This window comes from Vespula pensylvanica, chromosome 2 (genome assembly GCF_014466175.1).
Source record: "Vespula pensylvanica isolate Volc-1 chromosome 2, ASM1446617v1, whole genome shotgun sequence".
NCBI classification, from domain to species: Eukaryota; Metazoa; Arthropoda; class Insecta; order Hymenoptera; family Vespidae; genus Vespula; species Vespula pensylvanica.
The window spans coordinates 13,384,572-13,407,683 of record NC_057686.1 but is presented as its reverse complement, the minus strand read 5'-3'; the positions used below and the strand labels follow the sequence as shown (position 1 = coordinate 13,407,683).

Here is a 23,112-nt window from a genome sequence, read left to right as displayed (position 1 = left end):
GATCTCAAACGACATGCTATACCCAGATGACGTGCTTTTTTTGGTATCGATGCTTCTTCCATCGGAGACACTGGAAGCGTATAATTAAAAGCAAACTCCGCCGGGCGAGTTACACGATCAATATATGCCATGCGTAGTACCTTTATTTACTCACATATACAGTGTATTATAAATTAGATACGTATTCGATTTTCGATTAAATAATATGCTTTAATAGGACGTTGAACCAAAAATTTACGGATATTTGGGTCAATGGAATCAGGAGTGCAGTGTGTTTATAAATCACAATGGCGTATTCAACGTTATATTATAAAAAAATTTGCGTTTTCATCGTTTCTCTTTTCTACAGCTCTTTCTTTCTCTCTTTGAAATCTTACAAACTATTTAATTTTAAAATGGAATCCTAAACTTCAAAGTATTTATAATCATATACAATTTTCTATTTAGGATCTATTCCATAGCTATATTTCATCATTTTACTTTCCCGAAGAATATAGTATAGGGCAGTTATAATACCGTGTTTCACAAATAAATGCTGTTTAGTTTAACCGTACCTATTTAGGAGCGTTTACTTATTTATCCTCATTTTTATATCATGAGTTCGTACCAGCATTAAACGAAAATGTTCTATGGAAGAAAGTTTATGATTATTAAAATATATGGATAATGACATTTCACAATAATAACAATGATAATGATCTTGTCCTGTTTTTGTTCATCTCATAATAATCTAGAGGATAACAAATATATAAAATCGAATTAAAACTTCTTAGGAAGGAAGATTCTTCTAGATTGTTATTTGCCATGCTAAAGATTAATTTGCGAATTAACGAGGACCGTAGGTTTTGTGTTATAATCACACATCCTTTGTCGCTTTATTCTCTCTCAGCGTAGAACTCCAGAGAGGTTGCTAATGAAATGGCGCACCAAGCATTAAGAGAGCTTCAGCTCTCGATGACTCTCACAAGTACCGAGTTATCAAAGCTTCTTCTTTCTTAAAGTTTCCTGGCCTCTCAGTCTTTCTAACTAAGTTTTTTATTCTTTCTACTTTTACTCACTTCTATCAAAATAAACATAATAATAATAATAATAATAATAATAATAATAATAATAATAATAATAATAATAATAAAAATAATAATAATAATAGAAAAGTAGAAAAGTTTTGTAAGAGATATTCTTTCCTAACATTCGCTTTCGAAGCATTCGAAGAAAATCTGTCTATTTTACGAGAATCAAATTCGTCACATTCTTCGTCGTAACGAAAAAGAAGAACGGAAATTACTCACACGTTAAGATAACGTCGTATTCCTATGCAAGAATAAAAATGATCTAACATTGTTTTCTATCTTCTGTATTCTCCCGTTGCATTATCTTTTTCGCAATAACCCAAAGAGTTAACGACACAATACTTACTTACGTTTCATCATTCGATGGTGGCTTAACCGAATGCTCGTGCTATCGTTTATTTTTATGTCAAATCCTGACTTGTTTTTATGTCAAATTTGTCGATGAACAGAAAATGGATTCGACGATGTTCTTGTTTTGTTAATCCAAATTGAACGATCGAGGAATATTCAAAAATGAGGATGTACCTAGCTCGACCATTAATCAAGGATTAATATCGATCTTACACCGACTAGGAATATCAGGAGATAGTACGGTCGAATGACGGTCCTTGAATCGATCAGAGGTTCCTCTTAATTAAAAGCCATTGTTCTCTCGATTGAAAGGCGGTTTCAAGCATAAAAACTAATCATAAAGTATCCCCTGATTCCGATCTCCTTATCATTTACATCGAGAAACGTTGAAAATTATCTGGGAAAGAATAGTCTGAGGGAGTAATAGAGATTATGTAGCAACACAGGGATGATTCAGGAAGGTCGATAGTCCCTTCAGACACAGAGAGGTCGAATATTTGATAGAGTTGCGCGCGCCTTGTGCAATGTTTTCAGCATTTTAACCGGCACGCAAACGCACAGTTTCAGTCGACGACGTGCGCTAGCCGCTACAGGGTGTCCTGGAAGAGACTTTCCTGGATTTTCGGCGCATGGCAACACACGCATTCAAGCTTTCAGGTGAGAACATTTATTCTATTGTTTCGACGATTTTTCAAAATAACAAAGAGACATTTTTTTACCGTGAATGTTTTTCTCTTTTTTTTTTTTTTTTTTTTTGAAAAATGTTTCCAATCCTTTTGACTTACTTTTGTTAGCAAAAAAAAAAATATTTCGTATGCACATGTTTGACAAACAAACAAAAATGTGGAAAAAACATTGGCAACTGTACTTATTTTATTAATTATTGTCAATTATATTGATAATTAATGTTAACAAATCATCAACATCGTCGAATGATGTTTGCGAATAGTAATATATATACGCGATATTTACGTGACGGCAGAGGATTGCCGCTGCAAGGTATGTTATATACATTCTTACATTTAACGTCGTCGAATCACTCAAGATGCATCATGCATTTTATTAGAACTTGTGCGTGAATGGAATGATTATGTAGACGATATGTTTTACATCGTCGATACGCGAAGGATCGTTGATTGCACTTCGGATGAGAAAAACAAATCACAGAGGATAGCTACCTTATAAATCACTCATTAAAATCGCCAGTTTAAATATGGATATTTTATTATATGTTTTATTTACGAGAAATGCTTCTTCGAAAGAAAAAAAAAAACATATTTCAAGGTTGTTAATAATTATCTTTCCGTACGGTTCCAATATTTTCGATCGGAAGTGATTTAAATTAATCATGGTATCGACTGATTTAATTTAAATCAATATTATTAGGAATAATAACGGTGCGGCAAAACAATTTACGATTCCATAAAAATACACTATAGATATAGTACGTAACGTGAGTGAAAGGCATAACCTAAATTCTTCATCGCGACGAAAGCATGTTTAGCGTGTGCAGAGCTCGCTTAAAACGCGTTACGTTTGCCATTCCAGACAAAGTTTTATTTGTTGATAATACAAATCGGCGTTAAAATCGTTTTAATTTCGCGGCTCGAAAGAGAGAGATTGCGGTAAAGTGATTTGTATTATTTATTCCTTGATGCACTTCATAATAAAAAGAAATTAAAGAAAAACAGACAGAAGGGCAGGAAAGGATAAAAAAAAAACTGAAGCGAAGAGGAAAACCGCGTAGTTTTTCAAACTTTATGATTGGAAAAACGTTGGGTCACTACCATAAAACGATCAACTTTTTCCATTAGCTTGCTACATACGGATAAGACGTAAGCGAGACAGCTTCAGATGGTCAAAGGATAGTTCATAAGGGGATCATCCTGGAATTGTATCTCGCGCGATTAAGGTCATAGAAGCGCTTTAAAGCTCTTCTCGCTCCGTTATCTCGTTCGGTCCTTAACTTTAGCACCGTCGACGTAACTTTGCGGAAATGCAGCGATGTCTCCTAAATAAATCAATATACTGTACGAGGCACGTACATATATGTATATATACATGCAAATTTATTTTTCGTACTTAATCACAATTTATATATATCATTAATTATTATGCGTACATATATTTTACAGAATTTTATATTACAATTTGTGTTTGCATGCTTCGTAATTTATTAAAAATCGATCTCTATACATGCTCCCATATATATATATATATATATATATATATATATATATATATATTGTATGTAAATGTATATATATTGTCTATGGATATATTTATAAATCACTATGTGTCATTAGAGTTGAGCTAAAAATTAATTATACGAAAATAGCAATAGTAGTGGTCCCAATTTGAATATTACAAAACCGACCAAACAGGTTTTTCGATAGTCACATCAACGGATATAACTTTAATAATAATTCTTCCTTTTTCCTTTATATTTTATTCGATTTATATGAAAAGAAAAAGGACAGTTACAATCTAATTGCAATAGTAATAAAAACGGGTTTGGATTGTCGTTAGATAAAAGGCACATTATTTTCATTGATTATCTTAAAAACATTGCTATCTACATTCGCGTTTATTCAAACGTATCGTGTATGCATTATAGAACGATGTAACATAAAATCCAAATGATTTTATCAAATGCAGTAAGCAATATACATCTATTAAGTTCCGGTGTTATGAGATGGGCAAGAGTGGCAAGAAAATATTTCCGTATATGATATAGTTCCGATCAAAAGTTCGAATTATAAGTCTTGAGTTAACATGATTTTATGAGATTGACGTGATGAGTTTATGATACTTTATCGCGAGATTATTTTTTGTGAAAAAAGAAACGATAATAAGAAAACTTCAATTCGTTGAATAGAATTTATAATATAAGCGTAGATCAAGATGCAATTAACTTTCGTTCAATTTGTCTTTTTCGTCTTTATCGGTCACTTGATCAAGAGTGACTTCGTAAGTGTCGACATAATCGTGCTTTCTATCGCCAAGGCAGGTGGTGAAGCACGTGTCGTGTTTACCGAAGTTCTCACCGTCCTCGATTGTCTCCGGCATCGGCTGATTTACGGTTTCCGGTAGATAAAGAGCTAAGAAGCCAGAGGCCAAGGCTACTAGACCGAACAACGTGGCTGGTACTTTCGGATCTAGAAAATCTAAGAGCATGATCAACGGCGTTAAGGCGCCGCTGAGACGAGCGCACATGGAGCCAATACCAAGGGCCGTGTTCCTCACCACCGTGGGAAATAGTTCGGCTGTGTAATTATAGATCACTGCGAAGGATGCCGCGATACAGGCTTTACCGAACAATACTATAACAGCTGTCGCTGTTGCTCCAGTATTGTCCTCTTTTGGGACGAAAGTTGCGCATATACAGCAAAGTCCGCCGATCAACATGAATGTACTAACTAGACACCTTCTACCGGTACGATCCATCAGGAATATCAACATAATATACGATGGCAGCTCGACGAGGCCGCTCAGGAAGAGCATTAAATAAGGATTGCCTACGAGATTTCCGGAATTCAAAGATAAGCCGTAGTAAACAATCGAATTGGCGAACCAATTGAGGCATACGTTCAAGGTTTTCTTTCGAAGATTCGGAGTTTTCAATAAATCGATTCCGCTATGAGTTTGATCTTCCTCGGAACTTTGCTGTATCTTCGATCTCGAGAGAAATTTTCCGCTATTCAAGTCCACGTTATTCCCGTTCATCTTTAATGCCTTCCTCACGATTTCCACGGCCTCCTTAGTTCGGCCTTGAGCCCATAACCATCTTGGGGATTCATCCATGAGCCACCAGTGTCCTAGCATTAGCGCACTGTGTAGTCCATAAATGATTTGTAACCAGGTTCGATCCTTTATCAGGGCACCCCAAGCAGCGACTAACATAAAACCAGTTGCGAAAGCGAATTGGAACATTATACCGCAGATGGTTCTCTTCGAAGCGCCCACTAGTTCCATCGTCAGTACAAATCCTGTTATGTAAGACCCAGCTGAGCCAAAGACACCGTAGAGGAATCTCACGAGAAGGAAGGTGTAATACTCGTTGACCAAAGCGACCATGGTACCGAGTATCAGTTGCAATACCGCGGAGACGTAGAAGATTATCTTCCTTCCGTATTTATCGGCGAGACTGCCCAAGGTCACGGCACCAATGAACACACCGAACATATACGCCGACTGAGCCATTGCACCCATCCATCTACGCGAACAAACAAAATTCCACTCCATACCACGTGATGATTTGAAATATTCCGTGTCATATGTCCAAGATTCGCATTTCTTCGTCACGTTAAATTCATCCAAATAATTACAAGTGTCCAATGGCTCTGATTCAGTGATCGTGTTAGTTATGTTCGTTACTACCAACGAATCGTTGAATACATCTATAAGAGTGGACTTAATAACTGGTACAACGCATTTGTGAGCAGGTACTGCAGCAACAGTCAATAAAGTTAACATGTGTAATCCGGCAGTCAAAGCTCCAACGATGTGTAAAGAGAATTGCCAGAATTGATATTTTCCAAATTCTCCGAGATGTCCCATTAGCTCCTCCAAATCATTATCAACGCTCGCCATCTCGTTGAAAGTAAAATCGATAGTAAGCGAACCGATCACGGAGAGACGTTTCGAAACCGTCTCCTTCTACTGTTGGCGTATAACTGATCAGCTTGACGAGCTAGAGACTCTATCGAGATATCTTTCTTCTTCTTAAATAAAGAAAAGGACCGCCGTCCTTGTACGCACGTATCGATCACTTTACGTCGTACGTATCGATGATTTTTCTTCGAGTACAACCATTCTACAAAAAAGACATACGTAGATTAATGAGATACAATATACTTCACTTTGAAGAATTTATCTGATTACTTTTTCGTCTTATCGGCTAATGTTGCTTTGGTGAAAAATTGGTGTGTACATTATTATAACATGCTTTTTTATAATAACATGATAATTTATCTGTATACGTACCGAAATATTCCAAAATATTTAACGAGTGTAGTCAATAATTCTATGGTAAAAAAGTACAATAATCGAATCCTTATTAACAGAATGTCAAATAATATGAATATTCAATTCTGAAAAAAAGAAGAAATAATTCGTATTAGCATAAATCTGAGTGTGATTTACCTTTAATATATCTTTCTTTTTATAAATTTTATACAGATATAGATGAGAGACGATTCTTATAAAATATTCTCTAAGCGAATAATTTTTCTATTTATAAAAGTTGAATAAGTGACGAGAATTAATTTTTCGCGGTAATAGATTAAATTTGTATACGCGTAGGAAGTTGATTACGGATACGATTTCGAAAGGCGTATAGCCAATACTGTCTTCGAAGACAGCTGTTTTTACATCTTGATATTAAAATGTAGCGGTAATTGAGGCAGTTCAAGCGTAACAATGTCATGCATTAAAACGAATGCTCGATCGCGAGGTGTGCAAACATTCCTTTCTATTTCATAGCTTGACGATTAAAGAGAAAACGCGCAACGTTCGAACGAGGCATTGAACGAGTTAGATAATCGACGAAAGTTTTTATAGAAACCTGGTTATCGCCGTTTTTTCGTCGAGATACAAAAAAGAGAAGGGAACGAGGAAAAAGATAAAAAGACTACGGGTTCAACGCCCGTCGTCATTGTGTTGTAATACTTTGGTTAGAAGAGATTTTCATTTAATGACAGGCCTCGATTTATTTGAACATAGTTCGTGACACCAAATAGAACGACACCGTCGTGAATCAGCTTGACGAGTGAATTCAAGTAGATCGTTTCGTTGTGAAAATGATTTAGTTGTTATCATTGATAGGTTTCATTGACGTCGTTTAGATAAATAACTCAAGTCGCCTCAACCTCAAAGATGTTTTCTTTTCTCGAAAAACAAAGCAGAGATAAAAAAAATGAATCTGAATGTCTGTTTTTTAAAATATTCGTAGTTTTGAGAAAAGTGTTCGATCGAGTCACTGAATACACTTGAAATTAATTAATACGTCACACTACTATTTATAAGAACGATTATAAATTTGATTCTTATTCAGCTCGCTATCGAAGAGTCGAGGTTAAACGTCCGAACCAGTTTTCTTACACGATCTCGTCCATTTATTCGCTCGATTCAACATTTTTCACGCACTTGGTATTCCTGTCAAACGTGTATACACCGGTAGTAACTCCAATGGTAGCAACGAGTCTCAAGCGAGGTTTACTCCGATCCGTTACTCCGTGGAAGAACGGATGTACATTTACTGATGCACATATTTCTCAAGAGTCTGCAGCAAAACTGGCTTTAAATGTCAATGAACTTATGTTGTAGAGAAGTGGAAAATGTGATGTATACGACTCGTTTGCTGACCTCTTTCTTCCTCAGTTCTTCTCTTTCTGTCTATATTGCGAACAACTGGTTAGTAGTTATACATATTTCTCTATTGTTCCGTACAGTAATTGCCGAGGCAATGATAATTTTGTTTGTCAACGTAAGCGTGCTCATGCATATGTATCATATTTGAACCTACACGCGTGTACGTGATTAGAGAAATTTGATAAACGAACCGCGAAACCGCTAGTCGTCTTAAATAACTCGAACGGTCGACCTTTCTTGATTATTAACATCTTTCAAAATTCGACCTTGACATTAGACATCAGTAATTGCGCTTTTAAACGATGGCTCTTTTCAACTTGATACACGTGCCTGCTGTCAGTTTCACCAGCATAAAACGCTTTGAGCGACGAGATGACTACTGTCAGATAACTCGCGTTCGGCGGGGAGGGACGGCAGGTGCACGAGTGTATTCAATGATTATGTTGCTCGATATAGTTATGCAGAGCGAGTGCGTGCTGCCTCGATATCGGTCATTGCTCGATAATTCGAGATTAACTGAAACGGTTTTTGAATCTTTGCAAAATAAACAATCTACATAAAAGAAATGGAAAATTATCAGAAAACATAATAAAGTTAAAAATATTTGAAAGCTATTTTATTTAGATATTAGAGAGGAAAAGAGAAACTTGCTTTTAAGATAGATCGAGTTCGTGAAATGAAAGTGAAAGTATACGCCGAATGTTTCAGGTTCGAAAATATCGAGGAATGAATCATTTTTAAAATCGTCAGGATTTTCGTCGAAAATACGAGAGAGAAAAGGGAAAAAATCGACAATGGACGTAAAACGTGGCAGGTTGACATTAAGGAGCAACCGTTGTCCGATATTCGTGTAAAATATGTCGTGAGAGCGTCGAAGTTACGATTTTCTGCTTCCATAAAGTCTTCTCATAAACGAGGCGATTATCGCATCGTTGGCAAGGTATATACATATATATATGTATGTATGTGTGTATATATATAGTATATACCTTCGCAAAAGCCCGAAGATGGGCGTCGGACGACGATACTAAGCGGTTATACGTCCATTCGTGCTGAGAGCTCGAAATTGCCAGGATAAAAGAGAACCGAGAGGACATTTAACGGTAAACAATGCGATTCCATTTGCTCCGTTGCTTAGTCGATTCTATTAGTTCAAGGATTTCGATTCTGGACGAGTGGTTCTCATTATTAATTATCCGAATAAAAGAAACTTGCTCGTTTGTTCGCTTTTAGTTAGGTTCTTAACATTGAGAGAAAAGAGAGAACGTTTACAATGTAATAAAAGTTCATTGAAATTAAAACGATCGAAATTGAAGGGTTGGGGAGATGCTTTTAATCGTACTGTTAGGTAAAAGAGAAAAAGTAGATCGATCCCATTAACCGAATTTACGAAGGATCTTTTCTGTTTGCCTTTCTCTTCCTTTCTCTCTCTCTCTCTCTCTCTCTCTCTCTCTCTCTCTCTCTCTCTCTCTCTTTATTTCTATTTTCTTTGTCTCTGTCCCTCGAAAGCCATTAGAACGTTTACTCGATAATTACGAACGCCACAAGGAAAACGTTCCGCATCAACGATAATAGTTTTTTCTCGGAAAGTTATCGTCGATGTGAATCGATGAGATTGAATATTTCTGCCGTTTAAACTTTAAACAGCGAATCGAAAAGTCTGAGTAAATTATTCCGTTTGAAATGGAAGAAGTACGAATGAAGTTTCGAAACGAGTTCTTGCTCATCAGACAAACGATTGAAGGCGAATGAATCAGTCGGTAACGAGAGGACGCTCGTTGTCGTTACGTCGTCGCCGTAGTAATAGTAAGGGAGAAGGGCGGGAAATCGAAGGAATATTGGATTTTTAAAAGGGGGGACCACCTGCAGACTCGCTAACACCAAGCAGAGCCTAGTGATCCAATATGCTTAAATGGATTTCGTCTTTCCTTTTGGTGTATTCGTAGGTAATACACACACACATACACACACATACGTACACATACGCACACACACACACACACACACATACAGATACATAAGTACGTACGTGCGAAGAAGCGCAAACTGTTGTGTGCTGTTCGTCCCGAGCTATCCGGTTTGCCGACTGCCTGGCGCCGGAGAAACACGACTGAGGAAAAACATTTAATGCTACTATCGAATAGCGAAGAGCTCTAAGAACTAGCGAGAACGGGAAGCTTTGGCTCCTACCATCGTGATAAAATGCGGAAACCTTCTTTTTCCTTCCTTTCATACGATTACGTCTCCGTTTCGTATTATTATCGCACCGTTTTATCGAATTCTCGCGATACGATAATGTAGTCATTGGTGAAGAAGAAATGTTCTATTTTATTTCTCTCCGGAAAGAAAAGACGTTTTCATGATGGACGAATAATGACAGACTGATTTATTATTCGGAAGTGAAAAAGAAGAGAGAATTTTACTTACCATGTTTGGGTGTCCCGGATATCACGATGGATTTGTGTGATTGTGTTACGTAAGAAGAAAGAAAATGAAGATGAAGTTAAAAAAGAAGAAGACGAAAGACGTATCGTTAAAAGCTCGACATCGTTCTGCAGACACTTGGAGCTTTCGGAGCTTCGAAGCTTTCGAGCACTCTGGTGAACGATTTTAGTACTGCATTCCAATGTTTCCGAAAGAACAGGAAAGTAGCGCTTTCCGCGGACGAATACTTCCTTGACGAGTTACTTTTCTCTACTAGTTCGACGAAAAACAGCATTTTCTGGATTGTAATTATTTATACTCTGTCACGTATGACCTCTTGTATATATGTACGTATACATATCTGTTTGACGATCGTACGTATTTATCAGTTTATTTATGATATTGTTCTCTTTCTTCAGCTCGTTATCGCGTATATTTATCATTTTGATTTAAAAGCGATCATATTTTAATTTCAAAATAGGAAGGTAGTTCTTGTCCGAATAAAATTATTACATATGAAAAATACATTTAATTTGAATAAAGAAGAAAGAAGCGTTCCGACATAGTAAATATTCTATTTGATCTCTTTCCTGTTTTGTCATCTAAGAGTAAAAGAAAAACGACTAGTTAAATAAACAATGATTCAGTAGAACGCTGAAGTCAAACATAACTCAGTACGGTCAGGTTTATTCGAATTAAGGATTTATACTCTAAGGTAGATAGGATGGTTTGCATATTATGCAAATTCTCAGGTGCAAGATTAGAAAAGAACGATGAAGCAAAAATAATTGAGGAAGTAGGGCTTTGTAGGTTAAATCGAATGCAATCGTGATGAAACATGGATGAATATTTTGAAGATAGATGCCATCGAAGCAAATCTAAATTATTTCACGATTCGTTAAGCCGAACGCGTTCAGCTCGAAAGTACCGTGTGAATACATTAATTACTGCATACCGGTTACTGCACGCACTCCCTACAGAAACGGTATTACGTAGATTTTTATCTCGCTTATCATCGGGAAAATTGAGATGAAAAAATTCTCTTTTAACGGTACGTAAAACTGTTCCGAATACAACCTCTTATCTGCGAAGGTTATAATCGTGTTCTATTAAAATACGTATCAATGAACCGTTTGACGAGAAGCAATAGAGAAAGAAATAAAAGTTCGATTTCTGAAACGGGCTCGTTCCTGAAAGTGATTAGAACCCGTCGGCACACATAGAAGATCGAGTTATTCGTTCAAGGGACGAGTTGACACAAGAGGTAACTCATTCGTCATCCAATTATACGATTTAGTTTACGAGCATATATGAGGCGCAAGGAGGAAGTCAGCGTGCGTGTGCCAAGTGGATAATGATACGAGCTAGTAGCAGATACAAGCTGAGTTTACCGTTTGTCTGGCGGTGAAATAATACCCATAGAGATAATTGATATTTCGTATCTTAATTTTTCTAATCGACTACGGGAGAATTATCTCTCACTTGCAAATCTCGAGAAAAAGGAGATTTTAAGCTTTATCCTTTTCTTTTCGAAAGAATTATGTTTACTCGACACATTGATGCACATATACGAGTGGTTACGTCCGTTTCCCTTCTCGTACGCACGAACGATTGGCGAACGGAATGAATGGTGGTGTTTCGTGTTCGGTAAGGGTACACCACAATGATGGAACTCGATCCGATCGTAATGTGGACGGAACACGTCCGCGTTCCTTTTGGTATCGGATTACACGCGACGAGGATTTTCGAGTCGCCCCTATCCAGATTTCGAGAGCTTCCCGAAGAAATTCGATTACCGTCTTACCCATCGAAACGATAAAAGCGATCCTTTCGCTCTACCCATTCGATATTCTTCGAAATAATTGTTTCGAGAACGCCTCTAGAATAATCGTAGACATCGATTATATACATAATAGAAAAAGCCAGAGAAAAAATTTGGATAATACAATCACGGTCATTACCATAATCGAATTCGTTTCTTCTCTCGCAATTTTCTCTTTCTTTCTCTCTCACTCCTCTGGACGTGTCACAAATTCCTACGAGATTCAATAACGTTGCTCTCCTGCATGACGAGTCGCATATCACAAGTCCTCGCGGCATCAATTGGCTAATTTAAAATGATTATCAGCTAACTTGAACGCACGCTTCTATCTAAACCCCTTAATCCTTCTAATTAAATTATCGAAGGCTTACAATATATTCTTACTTTCCAAGTTTTAAACTAATCATTAATCTTGCAATCATGTTATCATATCTTATCGCTAATATTGTTTATCGCGTAATGAATCTGTCTTTCTGAAACAATTTTATCATTATGAGTATCAGAGAATATATTTTTACAAATATTTTACAAAAAGCTGAATATAATTTCGTATTTGAAAGAATTTCAATAGAATTAGAAAATAGTTTTTAACTCGAAGCTTTCGCACACATTGTTACCGTCGAAATTTTTGAAACGTTTTTAGTTCGAAAAATTTCACGGATCCTTACGATTAAAACTACGAAGGTAATAAATGCAAAAAGATTCAATAGGAATTCTTTTTATATGTATTTTATTAGCATAAATTCATTTACGATTATTATAAAAATTATATCGAACGTAAAGATATACGATATACGAATAAGTACATATATGTATACATATATATATACATTTATTATACGAATGAATGATTATGGATCGAGGATTAGGACGATGTATCGATCCTTCCATCGTCGAAGTAATGACTTAACGCGCAAAATGATTTTTTGCGTATGACAAACATCGTTAATTATACGTGCATACACTGACTCATTCCTTCGTTCATAATAGTTTTTCTCCATAATGTAGGAAAAAATCGTCGTTCGTATTGAGACGCTTTTGTTCACTGGATATACGATGCTTTTATAATGAACTGGCGTCAGACCACAATGAATAATCGAAATTACCTATGACAATAGCGGATTATGAAACAATAAAATATTAAATATTTTCTTGGTACGTAAAATTGATGTATTTATCTATAATTAAATGAAGATTTTAGTCTCCATACGAAAATGATAGATCCTCTTTAAGAATATTCACTAGCTCTCGCTCGAATTGTGACTTTAGCGAAAAATATGGAAAAAAAAAAACTAAAAATATGTTAGGGGAAAATTGTCCTTTCCCTCGATTTATCGTATCGGTGTATATGCTTGGTTTAATATTCTATACCCTTCACATCGCACCATTTGCACGCGTTAATCGAAGAAGTAGCTGACAGCAGGCAATGTATGATCGTCGATTTTTACGAAATAGCTTGCATGAGAACTCAATATATACATATACCGTAACAGTAACGGAACATGCAATTTGTTGAGAGATCAGTTACACATATATTTTTGCATTTTCTTTGTAAAGAAATAAGAAATTATAAGTCAATATCATTCCATAGAAAGGTATAGCAGCTAAACAATGTTCTTCAATATATGACTTGTTTCTTGGTAAATAATTTATTATATATATTAAAAATATATAATTTTTGTATTAGTAAGAAAATCTCTTCGAAGCATAAATACTGATATTAATCTTGCATCCGCCTAAAATAATAAGTTTGTAACAACAAGATAACAATGATATCATCTGAACAAATAGTCAGTCCTTTGATTATAAAAATCAGATAAGAATTGTAACCAAGAAAATTTTTTTGCCTAAACCTTTATAAACGCATTGACCATTGAAAAGTTTTAATGTAATCGTAAGAAAAGAAATTATAATTTTACACATTGCTCGTCGATTTATATTCGGTCACGGTAAATTCATAAGAGGATAATAATTCCGAGACAGACTTGGTGAAATAGAACTAATTGAAATGCAATTAATTTGTCTTTTTAGTGATTATTACAGAACAGAATCAAAGGCAAAGCGACTAACTAGTCGTCGCTTTGTACGAAGTTAAACGTACATCTTCATTGTTTTCGATTCTGTCGATATTATTTAATCAATCGCCGTATATTTGATGAAAATGAAAATCAATGATTTCTCGAGTAATCCCTTTGAAATATTTGCTTTGATTAAATCAGCGAAACGATATGAAATTCCTCTATGATAAAGATATTTTCTATGAAAAATGAACGTTCGAAGGAATTGTTGGAAAGTACAAGGAAAACGTAGAGATTCTTAGTAGTAAAGAATATCGAACGAGATCGTATGCAATATCGCATCCTACAGGAAATCGATCGTAGGGCTTCTTACGGTTATCCGGAAGATGGTACGCAGGTGGAAGGATGCTAGGAACGGAAAGCGATACCGCGATGGGCAAGCAGGAAACTTGGATGGCAAGGAGAGGAAGGAGGAAGAAGTATGAAGCCGGATTACAGCTCCCGTCCTTGGCAGTTGCGCGCGGAGCTTCGAGCCGAGCGGAGGTGTTTTTCGCGTCTGATCCTGATTATCGTTCTCTCGATCATTGAAACGAATTCTTCTTGGACGGAACGAATTCGTGCCAGCCTCTCGTGGGAAGGAAGTGAGTCCTCTATATCGGAGTTCGTTTCCATTTTCGAAACGATCGAAAATCATCGAAATCGTTGTTTAACATTTTCGATCCTTTCGTGGGTCGAGCGAGAAATCCAGTGACTTTATCGTTCTACATTAAATAACGATACTCGTTTCATTCCAACGAAATGCCAACCAGCTTGGAGATTGTGATTCATTTCGAAGTGAAATAATAATTGATTGACTGTATACGATAAACAGTCAATGAATTATTTTAATTGTTCTCGTGTATTTATGTCTTTTCTGTGTTGCCTCGTCGATACACGTATATCTTACTTTCTGTTGTTGACATCGCCGGCAATTTGAAATGTCCTAGGATGATAGAAAAACAAAAGCAGGAAGAGAGGAAAGGAGGAAGTAAAGGAGAATGTTGTGAAGAGAGAGGAAAAAAAGAAGTACATATTACCATAGAATTTCTAGAACGTTGAAACGTCGTTAATTACTCATGAACGTGCATCATCGTCTATAGTATCTATTTATAAAATGACTCGTTTTCTTTACAAGAGATAAAGATGTACGAATCAACATCGTTTTCGCCATTTCGTCGGCTTAGTTCGTTAGCACGTACTCCTGGAAAATAGAGCGCTTATCGTGGAGTTTAACAATAAAATCATACGCATTAAATAGCAATTTCTTGATTAGTCTGTGACGGTATGAGAGCTTACAATATCTAATCTCTTTTCATAGCGCTTAAGTCATTTACTGCTTCTTCTATCGATTGTTGTTAATCAAAGGAAAACATATTTAATCTTCGTTAATCTTGCGTCATAACATTTTAATTTTAACGTTCTGTTAAAAAAATTAAAAAAAATAACTATGTTTTAGCATAGAAAAACATGCGGAACTCAAAACATGAATTAACATGACAACGAGTTGAAGTGCTTAAAGCAACCCAACCGTTTCCACTCTCTCTCTCTCTCTCTCTCTCTCTCTCTCTCTCTCTCTCTCTCTCTCTCTCTCTCTCTCTCTCTCTCTTTCTCTTTCTCTCTCACTCTTTCCTTCTCTATTTCTCTTACCCTATTTCGAATATGCAATCTTTGTTTGGTCGCTTGCAGTAATTTAATTACGCTATGTAATTCTGGCCGGAAGGGACGTTGAAGTTAACGTTAAATTCTCTGGCCAACGTGCGCTTCTCGCTCGACGGTTTTGCATCACGATTCATTCCCGAAAGTAAAGCTTTGAAGGGTTTCGCTTTGAATTGTAAGATCATAGAACGTATCGTTCTTTTAAATGTATCCCTTTGACTCGATGAGAAAACGATTTGCTCTTTTATCGGAAAAACTTTAAGGCCTTGTCGTCGAGTGGAAAATTTTATCGAGAGATACCGTATTTTTCTTTTGACTCGTGATGTAAAGTATCGCGTGCATGCTAGTATACACATAAGTTGATGTTTCCGGAGGATAAAATACCGTGAGAGATCATTAGCGACAAGAATATTGAACCAATAATATAATATTTTTATTCTTTCGATGAAAACTTCGCGATCGATCATAAGTTGTTAAGTAAATCCAGAAGTCAGTTGCATCGTAACTAAATGATCAACATACTTTTATCGATTACTCACGTCTCCGTTCTGTGAATCTCTGACGAATGAAAGCGACGAAGAACGCGAATCCTCCTTTCTTATGTTCCTTATCCTTGACACGTTCTCCGTAGCACGTGAAATTACTCATAATGATTGCTTACCTTAACCTCCTTTAAACGACGATCCAAAAAAGATAGTTTTATCGTCGAACCTTAAGAGTACCAATCAGCTATAATTATTTTTTACTTTTATGAGAAAAAAGAAAAAATACATTAGGTCGTATTGATTGCAAAATAAAATTTTTTCTTTCCTAAAATTTTCCCATTGTTAACGCGAAATAAATCGGGTATATATATATATTATATATATATATATATATATATAAACCTAATTACTACTGTGTTCAAAATTGCATTGTGTAGTTAAGGAAGGAATGACAAATCATCTTTCTCGTTCATAGGTCCACGCATGATATGACTCAGTCTCATGAGGTTTTGGCAATGATGGATGCACACACAACAACATTCGGACGAACGAAAGGCTGCACGATCTCTCGTTGCGGTGCTTTTCTTTTCGCTACCATCTTTCTCATTTCATTAGTGGTGACCGGGCTATTGGTCTATCATTACGCTCCCTGCTTCGAAGAAAAAATTCAATCGTGCGAGGCTCTTCGGGATAGTTTTGGTTTTCAAATTGAGAGGACGCTTCCCGGCAAATCGGCAACCGAAAAGAAAATCAACGTTAGATTACCGAAATCGATCATACCGGATTCTTACGAGTTACGACTAATACCTTTCATATGGGAAGGAAATTTCACTTTCAATGGTGAGGTACGTATACCATCGGTACTCGATTAAATTTACATATCAAAAGGAAAAACGACCCGGACGATCACCTAATACATAACTACGAGAGAAAACGTTAGAAAGGTCTTATGTTTCTTCTCCTTTTCGACTGATGGCGATGTAAATGTATACTATTACGTTCCTATCTTTTCTCCATCAAGATTATAAATTGATGTCGAACGTGTTAGACCCTCCAAAGAATTTTTCTACGTAGAATCCAAAGAGCTTTTTGACCGATCATTTTCCTAAGTTTGAACGTTTTACGACGTATTCCATGGAGACGTCATATTTTTACTTTGTCACGAACGAAGCCAAATCCATAGATAGATGGATAGATAGATAGATGGATGGATGGACGGATATATATCCCTCGATTCGCAAATTCAATTTCAACAGGCAATTGAATTTTCGCTCTCCCATTCGGCTTCGAACATTTCCCTCTACCCCTCCTTTTGTTATCCTCGTCCCTCATTTCTCCTTCTGTTTCTTTCTCTCTCTCTCTCTCTCTCTCTCTCTCTCTCTCTCTTTCCCTCTGCCTCTCTCTCTTTGTCTCTCTCTCTCTTTCTCTGTGTACATTGTAAAAGAAATTGTAATAGTAATGAAGACGAAAATGTGTAAAGTACAATAACTCCAAGGCCCAAAGGTGAAAGTACCTGTTCGAAACTGTCGGCTGGTCGATCACAATTAGAAAGTAAAGAATGTCGGTTCACTTCTCATCCAATAGTGCCAACAGTTATGAAATGAAAAAAGAGAAATGAAAAAAGAGAAGTATTATTGACCATTAGAAAGGCAAAAATTTTTTTCGACAGTTCCTTGGATCTTCTTTGATTCTTTTTTAATATTCGATCGATGATTTTAAAGAAAGAGAGAGAGAGAGAGAGAGAGAGAGAGAGAGAGAGAGAGAGAGAGAGAGAGAGAGAGAGAGAGAGAGAGAGAGTAAGAAAGAGAAGGAAAGTGATCTTATTAACTTATATATTACCGTGAGACCGTCCAAAGTAGGAAGTCTTTTATTGTAAAATCGTTGTGAAATGTTCTCATGTAGCTCAAAGTACTTTACTGAACTTGCTACATTCAATAACAAAAATTACTCCTTTGTCATTAATAATTATATCATTTTAAAACAGATTATGCTCGACTTTTATAATTATATTTAATAGATTTTTAAGCGAACAATATCGTCGATTATTATAAACTTACGCGAATGTTCGATAGTACTAAATTCCAAAAGAAAAAATTTGTATATTTTCAGGTGACTATCGTAGTGAACGTAACGAAAAGCACGAAAAATGTAACGCTTCATGCGATCGATATGAAGATCGACGAGTCCGTTACAAGTATACAAGAATTTTCTCTGACCAATAATAGAACAAAGCCGATCACAATCGTCGAGCAAAAAAACGACACCGAAAGGCAATTTCTTGTGATTAAAACGTCGGACACGTTGAAGGAGGGTAAGCAATACGTGGTGCATCTCAAGTTCGTTGGCCAGCTGAACGACTACCTTCAAGGTTTCTACAGAAGCTCCTATACCATCGGCAATCAAACGAGGTAATTTATACTAATTCCTTTCATTCGTTTCTATCGCAAACGAGTTTTACCTTTCTCCCTTTTCCTTTCTCGACCACTTAAAGGCGATCGATTCGATTAATCTTCGATATGTAAAGTGGTATATATGTAGTATATCGAACACATTGATATGACTCGCTCGATAAGAAACTTTTCTTACTATAATCCTCTCGTAAGATATCGAGTTAATATCATTTCATTCGATTTATACGATCGTTAAATATCTACCAAGATTAACCCTTTTAATATAAATACTCGTAGCAATAATAAAAATTTAATGATTCGAAATGGACGCGAAGAAATCTTCGAGTTACGAAAGGCAATGCTCGATCAGAAGTTTCATCGGTTTCACGTCGCAAATAGTATGCGTATATGTATGTCATACTTTCTCCGGTCGTAAGTAAAGGAGTCGAATGAAAAGGAAAATATCAGGTTCATTGACCTTATTTCTATTCGAAATGATCTCGTAAAAAATTAGTCAACTTCTGAGTTTGCTATAGTGCTATACTATCCTTTAGAATTTTTGAAAGAAGATCGTTTCGTTTTCGTTAAAAGAGTTTTAGCCGGAAGGAAGGAAGAGAAAGATTGCGTTTATTCGTGAAACGTTAAGAACGTCTTTTTCTTTTGATATATGTTTACCGAAGGTTTCATGATCCTTGAATTATAGATGGATTGCCACGACACAATTTCAAGCAACGGACGCTCGCCGTGCCTTTCCCTGTTTCGACGAGCCAGCCATGAAAGCCAAATTCCAAATCAGCATAGGTCGGCCTAGAAACATGACGTCTCTGTCAAATATGCCGAGAAAAGGACAACCCGAGCCAATGTGAGTTTCTTTCAGTTTGATGTTATACTTGGATTATTAGATAATTTATAAAAAGCAAGAAAATCGTTTCATTATTTATTATTGTTATCATTAGTCCTGGTCTTCCTACGTACGAGTGGGATCATTACGAGCAATCCGTACCAATGTCTACTTACTTGGTAGCTTTTATAGTTTCCGACTTCGAAATGTTAAAATCGGAATCTCGAAACTTTAGTGTCTGGGCGCGCAAGGAAGCCCTTAACCAATCTTATTACAGCTTGGATATCGGTCCAAAAATACTTGAATATTATGAGAATTATTTCAAGATAAAGTTCCCTCTTCCAAAAATGGACATGGTCGCGTTACCTGATTTTTCGGCTGGAGCTATGGAGAATTGGGGATTGATCACTTACAGGTAACCGACGTGGAAGTTTTTTTTGGGATATTGGTAATTCCAGAATTCTTTTAATAGTTTCTCTTTAATAGGAGAATCTCCATGATATAGATAATCATTTGGTAAATATGATTATAGAGAAACAGCAATGTTATATCAAGAACGAGTGTCAACGAGTAGCAATTTGCAAAGAGTAGCAACAGTGGTGGCTCACGAATTGGCCCATCAATGGTTTGGAAATTTGGTCACACCAAGTTGGTGGTCGGATCTTTGGCTGAACGAAGGCTTTGCCAGTTACGTCGAGTACATCGGAATGAACGCGGTCAGTTCCCAAAATGAATATATTTTTTTGATTTATTTCGTTGTTACGAAAGATTTCGTTATGATATTTCAGGTAGAACCAACGTGGAAAGTTTTAGAACAATTTGTAGTTAACGACTTGCATTCCGTCTTTGGATTAGACGCTTTACAATCTTCTCATCCTATATCGATAGAAGTTGAACATCCGGATGAGATCAGTGAAATTTTCGATAGAATCTCCTACGAGAAAGGTGCTCGACGATTGAAATACATTGTTCGAAAATTTCAAAAGTGATTACATTAATCATCACATTTACAGGTGCTTCTATACTAAGGATGATGGATCATTTTCTTACAACGGATGTTTTCAAGCGGGGACTCACAAATTATTTAACCGAAAAGTAAGTAAATATTTTCTTAAAGTTATTTGAAATAGAAAGAAAAGCTGAAAAATTCTTATCGATATTCCTTAGAGCTTATCAAAGTGCCGAACAAAATGATTTGTGGAACGCTCTTACAAAACAAGCTCACAAAGATAAGGTTTTGGATCCTTCTATTACGATCCAAGAAATTATGGATACGTGGACCCTTCAAACTGGTTTCCCTGTTGTTACCGTAACGCGAAATTATCTAAATGGTAGTGCCACACTCACACAGGTTGGTTTATTTATTTTTATGGAATCGTAAAGGTTTGTATTAACTTTGATATAATCTTTAGGAACGCTTCATGCTCCAAAATAATACTATGATTACCACGATGGAATCTAAACTACTCTGGTGGATTCCTATTACATACACGAACGAAAATGAATTAAATTTCAATCGAACTCGGCCTAATTATTGGATGAAAGCAGAACAATCGATCATTTTGCCAAATTTGAATGCCACTTCACATCAATGGGTGATTTTCAACGTCTTGGAAACTGGTAATTTTATAACTTTTTCTAACTTAATGCAATATCGATAGAACTTCAATGATAAAAGAGATAAACGAATTTTACAGGTTACTATCGTGTTAATTACGATAAGACGAACTGGCAATTGATCATAAAACAATTGAATAAGGATAACTTTAGGGATATATCAACGATTAATAGAGCTCAGTTGATCGACGATGCTCTTAATTTAGCTAGAGCAGGCAAACTCGATTACGCGATTGCTTTAGACGTTACTTCTTATTTGGCACACGAAAACGAGTATTTACCTTGGAAAGCTGCTCTGACTGCATTAAATTATTTAGACGATATGTTGATAATGCTACCTGGTTACGATAAATTCACAGTATGTAAATAGATATACAAAGTTAATAATTTTTGTCGATTTCTCTTCACCGAATAAATATCTTTAATGAAGTAATTCACTCTTTCAGGTTTACACTTTGAAGCTTTTGGACAATGTATACAAGCAAGTTGGCTTTACGGACAAGCCTGGCGATCCGCAACTAACAGTATTTACGAGGGTAGACGTTCTTAATTGGGCATGTACCTTTGGTCACGATGATTGCGTTGATAACGCAGTTAATCAATTCTACAACTGGCGTAAAATGCCTGATCCAGATACAAATAATCCGTAAGTAATAAACTCCTTGTTTTTTTCCTTTACTTTTTTAAGAAAGTAAAATCATCGTTCTTGAACTTAGAATATCACCAAATTTGAAGAGTGTCGTCTATTGTACCGCTATTCGAGTGGGTAGTCAAGTCGAATGGGAATTCGCCTGGCAAAGATACTTAAATACCAACGTGGGATCCGAGAAGGATTTACTTCTACAAGCCCTTGGATGTAGCCGAGAAGTTTGGATCTTGAGTAGATATTTAGATTGGGCGGTTACAGAGAACTCTGGAATTAGAAAACAAGATGCGACAAGAGTCTTTGGATCCGTAGCTAGAAACATTATTGGTCATCCTTTGGTCTTCAACTACCTCAGAAACAAATGGTCCCGTCTAAGAGAATAGTACGTTTTCGAATTGTCCGTCTTTACAATTTTTGTTTTATCGTCGATAGGATTATTTATTACGACTTTTCATCTTTCTTTTAGTTTCGGTACTTCTTTAACTTTGATAAACAATATCATCAAGTCAGCGACCAGAGGCATCAACACGAAGTCCGAACTTAAAGACGTAAGTCTCTTAATTCCTATTATTTATTTTCATATTATTTTGCGTTTCTAAATAATTTTTATGTTTTTCCTACAGTTAAAAGATTTCATAGCGATGAATAAAGATAAACTTGAGAGTGCGACCAGAACCGTTCAACAGGCTGTAGAGCAGGCTGAAGAAAACATAAAATGGTTAGACAATAATTACGCGACGATCCGCGATTGGTTGCAAAGAAACACGGCGTAATGTGGGTCAAATTATTATTAAAAGTATGATATATCGAATTTCATTCGATACCACGTTTAATATTGTGGATTTGCGAGATACGTTGTTAAATCTTTAGAACTGTAGAACGTTCTAAACATCTCCGCAACTCACATCTCTTTTATTCCGATTAAGCGTATGTTACTCAAAATAAAATTTGTCGAATTAAATAAGTTCGCAAGAGAGTATAATATGTAAGTGTTTTTATATGTATCTGTAAATATGTGCGCGATATTAATATGTATATTATACAAATAATATTTAGAATATACGTCAATGTGGATATGAAAGAGGCTGATGATTTATGGATAATAATGTGAAACATAATGTGAAATAAATAGTAAAACCATGAATGATTGTTGAAAATATATACACAATATATATCATTAGCCAGAGTATTTCTTCCTTCGTCTTTTTATACATCCTTTCGATACAATTCCAGATATTTTTATTTTCACGAATATACAGGTAATTTTATAGACAAATTCGCTGAATAAAGAAAATGGTGAGGATCTATAAATTTGAATAGAATGTATTGTCCTTGAATAACAAATAAATTTTTTATTGTTATTTTAATAGAAATATTTTTT

The 23,112-nt window shown here is 35.9% G+C and overlaps 2 protein-coding genes across 10 annotated transcripts; one reads left to right on the top strand and one right to left on the bottom strand.

Moving 5' to 3' along the window:
* The first annotated feature begins 2,060 nt into the window (after nt 1-2,060).
* LOC122626899 (aminopeptidase N) lies at nt 2,061-22,911 on the top strand. 4 transcript variants are annotated; one of them, XM_043807443.1, is made up of 15 exons: nt 2,061-2,078; nt 16,713-17,082; nt 18,347-18,645; nt 19,331-19,489; nt 19,584-19,883; nt 20,001-20,184; nt 20,257-20,413; nt 20,482-20,563; nt 20,636-20,819; nt 20,881-21,088; nt 21,166-21,443; nt 21,532-21,731; nt 21,802-22,113; nt 22,198-22,279; nt 22,355-22,911. In XM_043807443.1, the coding sequence occupies exons 2-15, from the start codon at nt 16,726-16,728 to the stop codon at nt 22,502-22,504; spliced, it is 2,952 nt and encodes a 983-aa protein (XP_043663378.1). In that variant the 5' UTR covers nt 2,061-2,078; nt 16,713-16,725; the 3' UTR covers nt 22,505-22,911. The 4 variants fall into 4 exon arrangements, with proteins under 4 accessions (XP_043663378.1, XP_043663375.1, XP_043663376.1 ...); XM_043807440.1 differs by lacking the exon at nt 2,061-2,078 and adding an exon at nt 14,524-14,717; XM_043807441.1 differs by lacking the exon at nt 2,061-2,078 and adding an exon at nt 14,567-14,698.
* Nucleotides 4,288-10,487, bottom strand: LOC122626901 (organic cation transporter protein). 6 transcript variants are annotated; one of them, XM_043807456.1, is made up of 3 exons: nt 10,221-10,487; nt 6,408-6,514; nt 4,288-6,237 (listed from the first exon to the last, which is right to left on the bottom strand). In XM_043807456.1, exon 3 carries the CDS (start codon nt 6,012-6,014, stop codon nt 4,332-4,334), a length of 1,683 nt encoding a protein of 560 aa, XP_043663391.1. In that variant the 5' UTR covers nt 6,015-6,237; nt 6,408-6,514; nt 10,221-10,487; the 3' UTR covers nt 4,288-4,331. The 6 variants fall into 6 exon arrangements, with proteins under 6 accessions (XP_043663391.1, XP_043663389.1, XP_043663387.1 ...); XM_043807454.1 differs by lacking the exon at nt 10,221-10,487 and adding an exon at nt 9,823-10,187; XM_043807452.1 differs by lacking the exon at nt 10,221-10,487 and adding an exon at nt 7,092-7,931.
* Nucleotides 22,912-23,112: the final 201 nt, after the last annotated feature.

Bases quoted from the DNA above. Each gene is read 5' to 3' on its own strand.
- LOC122626901 (XM_043807456.1), bottom strand. From the start codon at position 6,014: ATGGCGAGCGTTGATAATGATTTGGAGGAGCTAATGGGACATCTCGGA.
- LOC122626899 (XM_043807440.1), top strand. From the start codon at position 14,539: ATGAAGCCGGATTACAGCTCCCGTCCTTGGCAGTTGCGCGCGGAGCTT. The intron at 20,414-20,481 runs GTGCTCGACGAT...TCACATTTACAG, and splicing joins TAGAATCTCCTACGAGAAAG to GTGCTTCTATACTAAGGATG. The intron at 20,820-20,880 runs GTTGGTTTATTT...TATAATCTTTAG, and splicing joins GTAGTGCCACACTCACACAG to GAACGCTTCATGCTCCAAAA.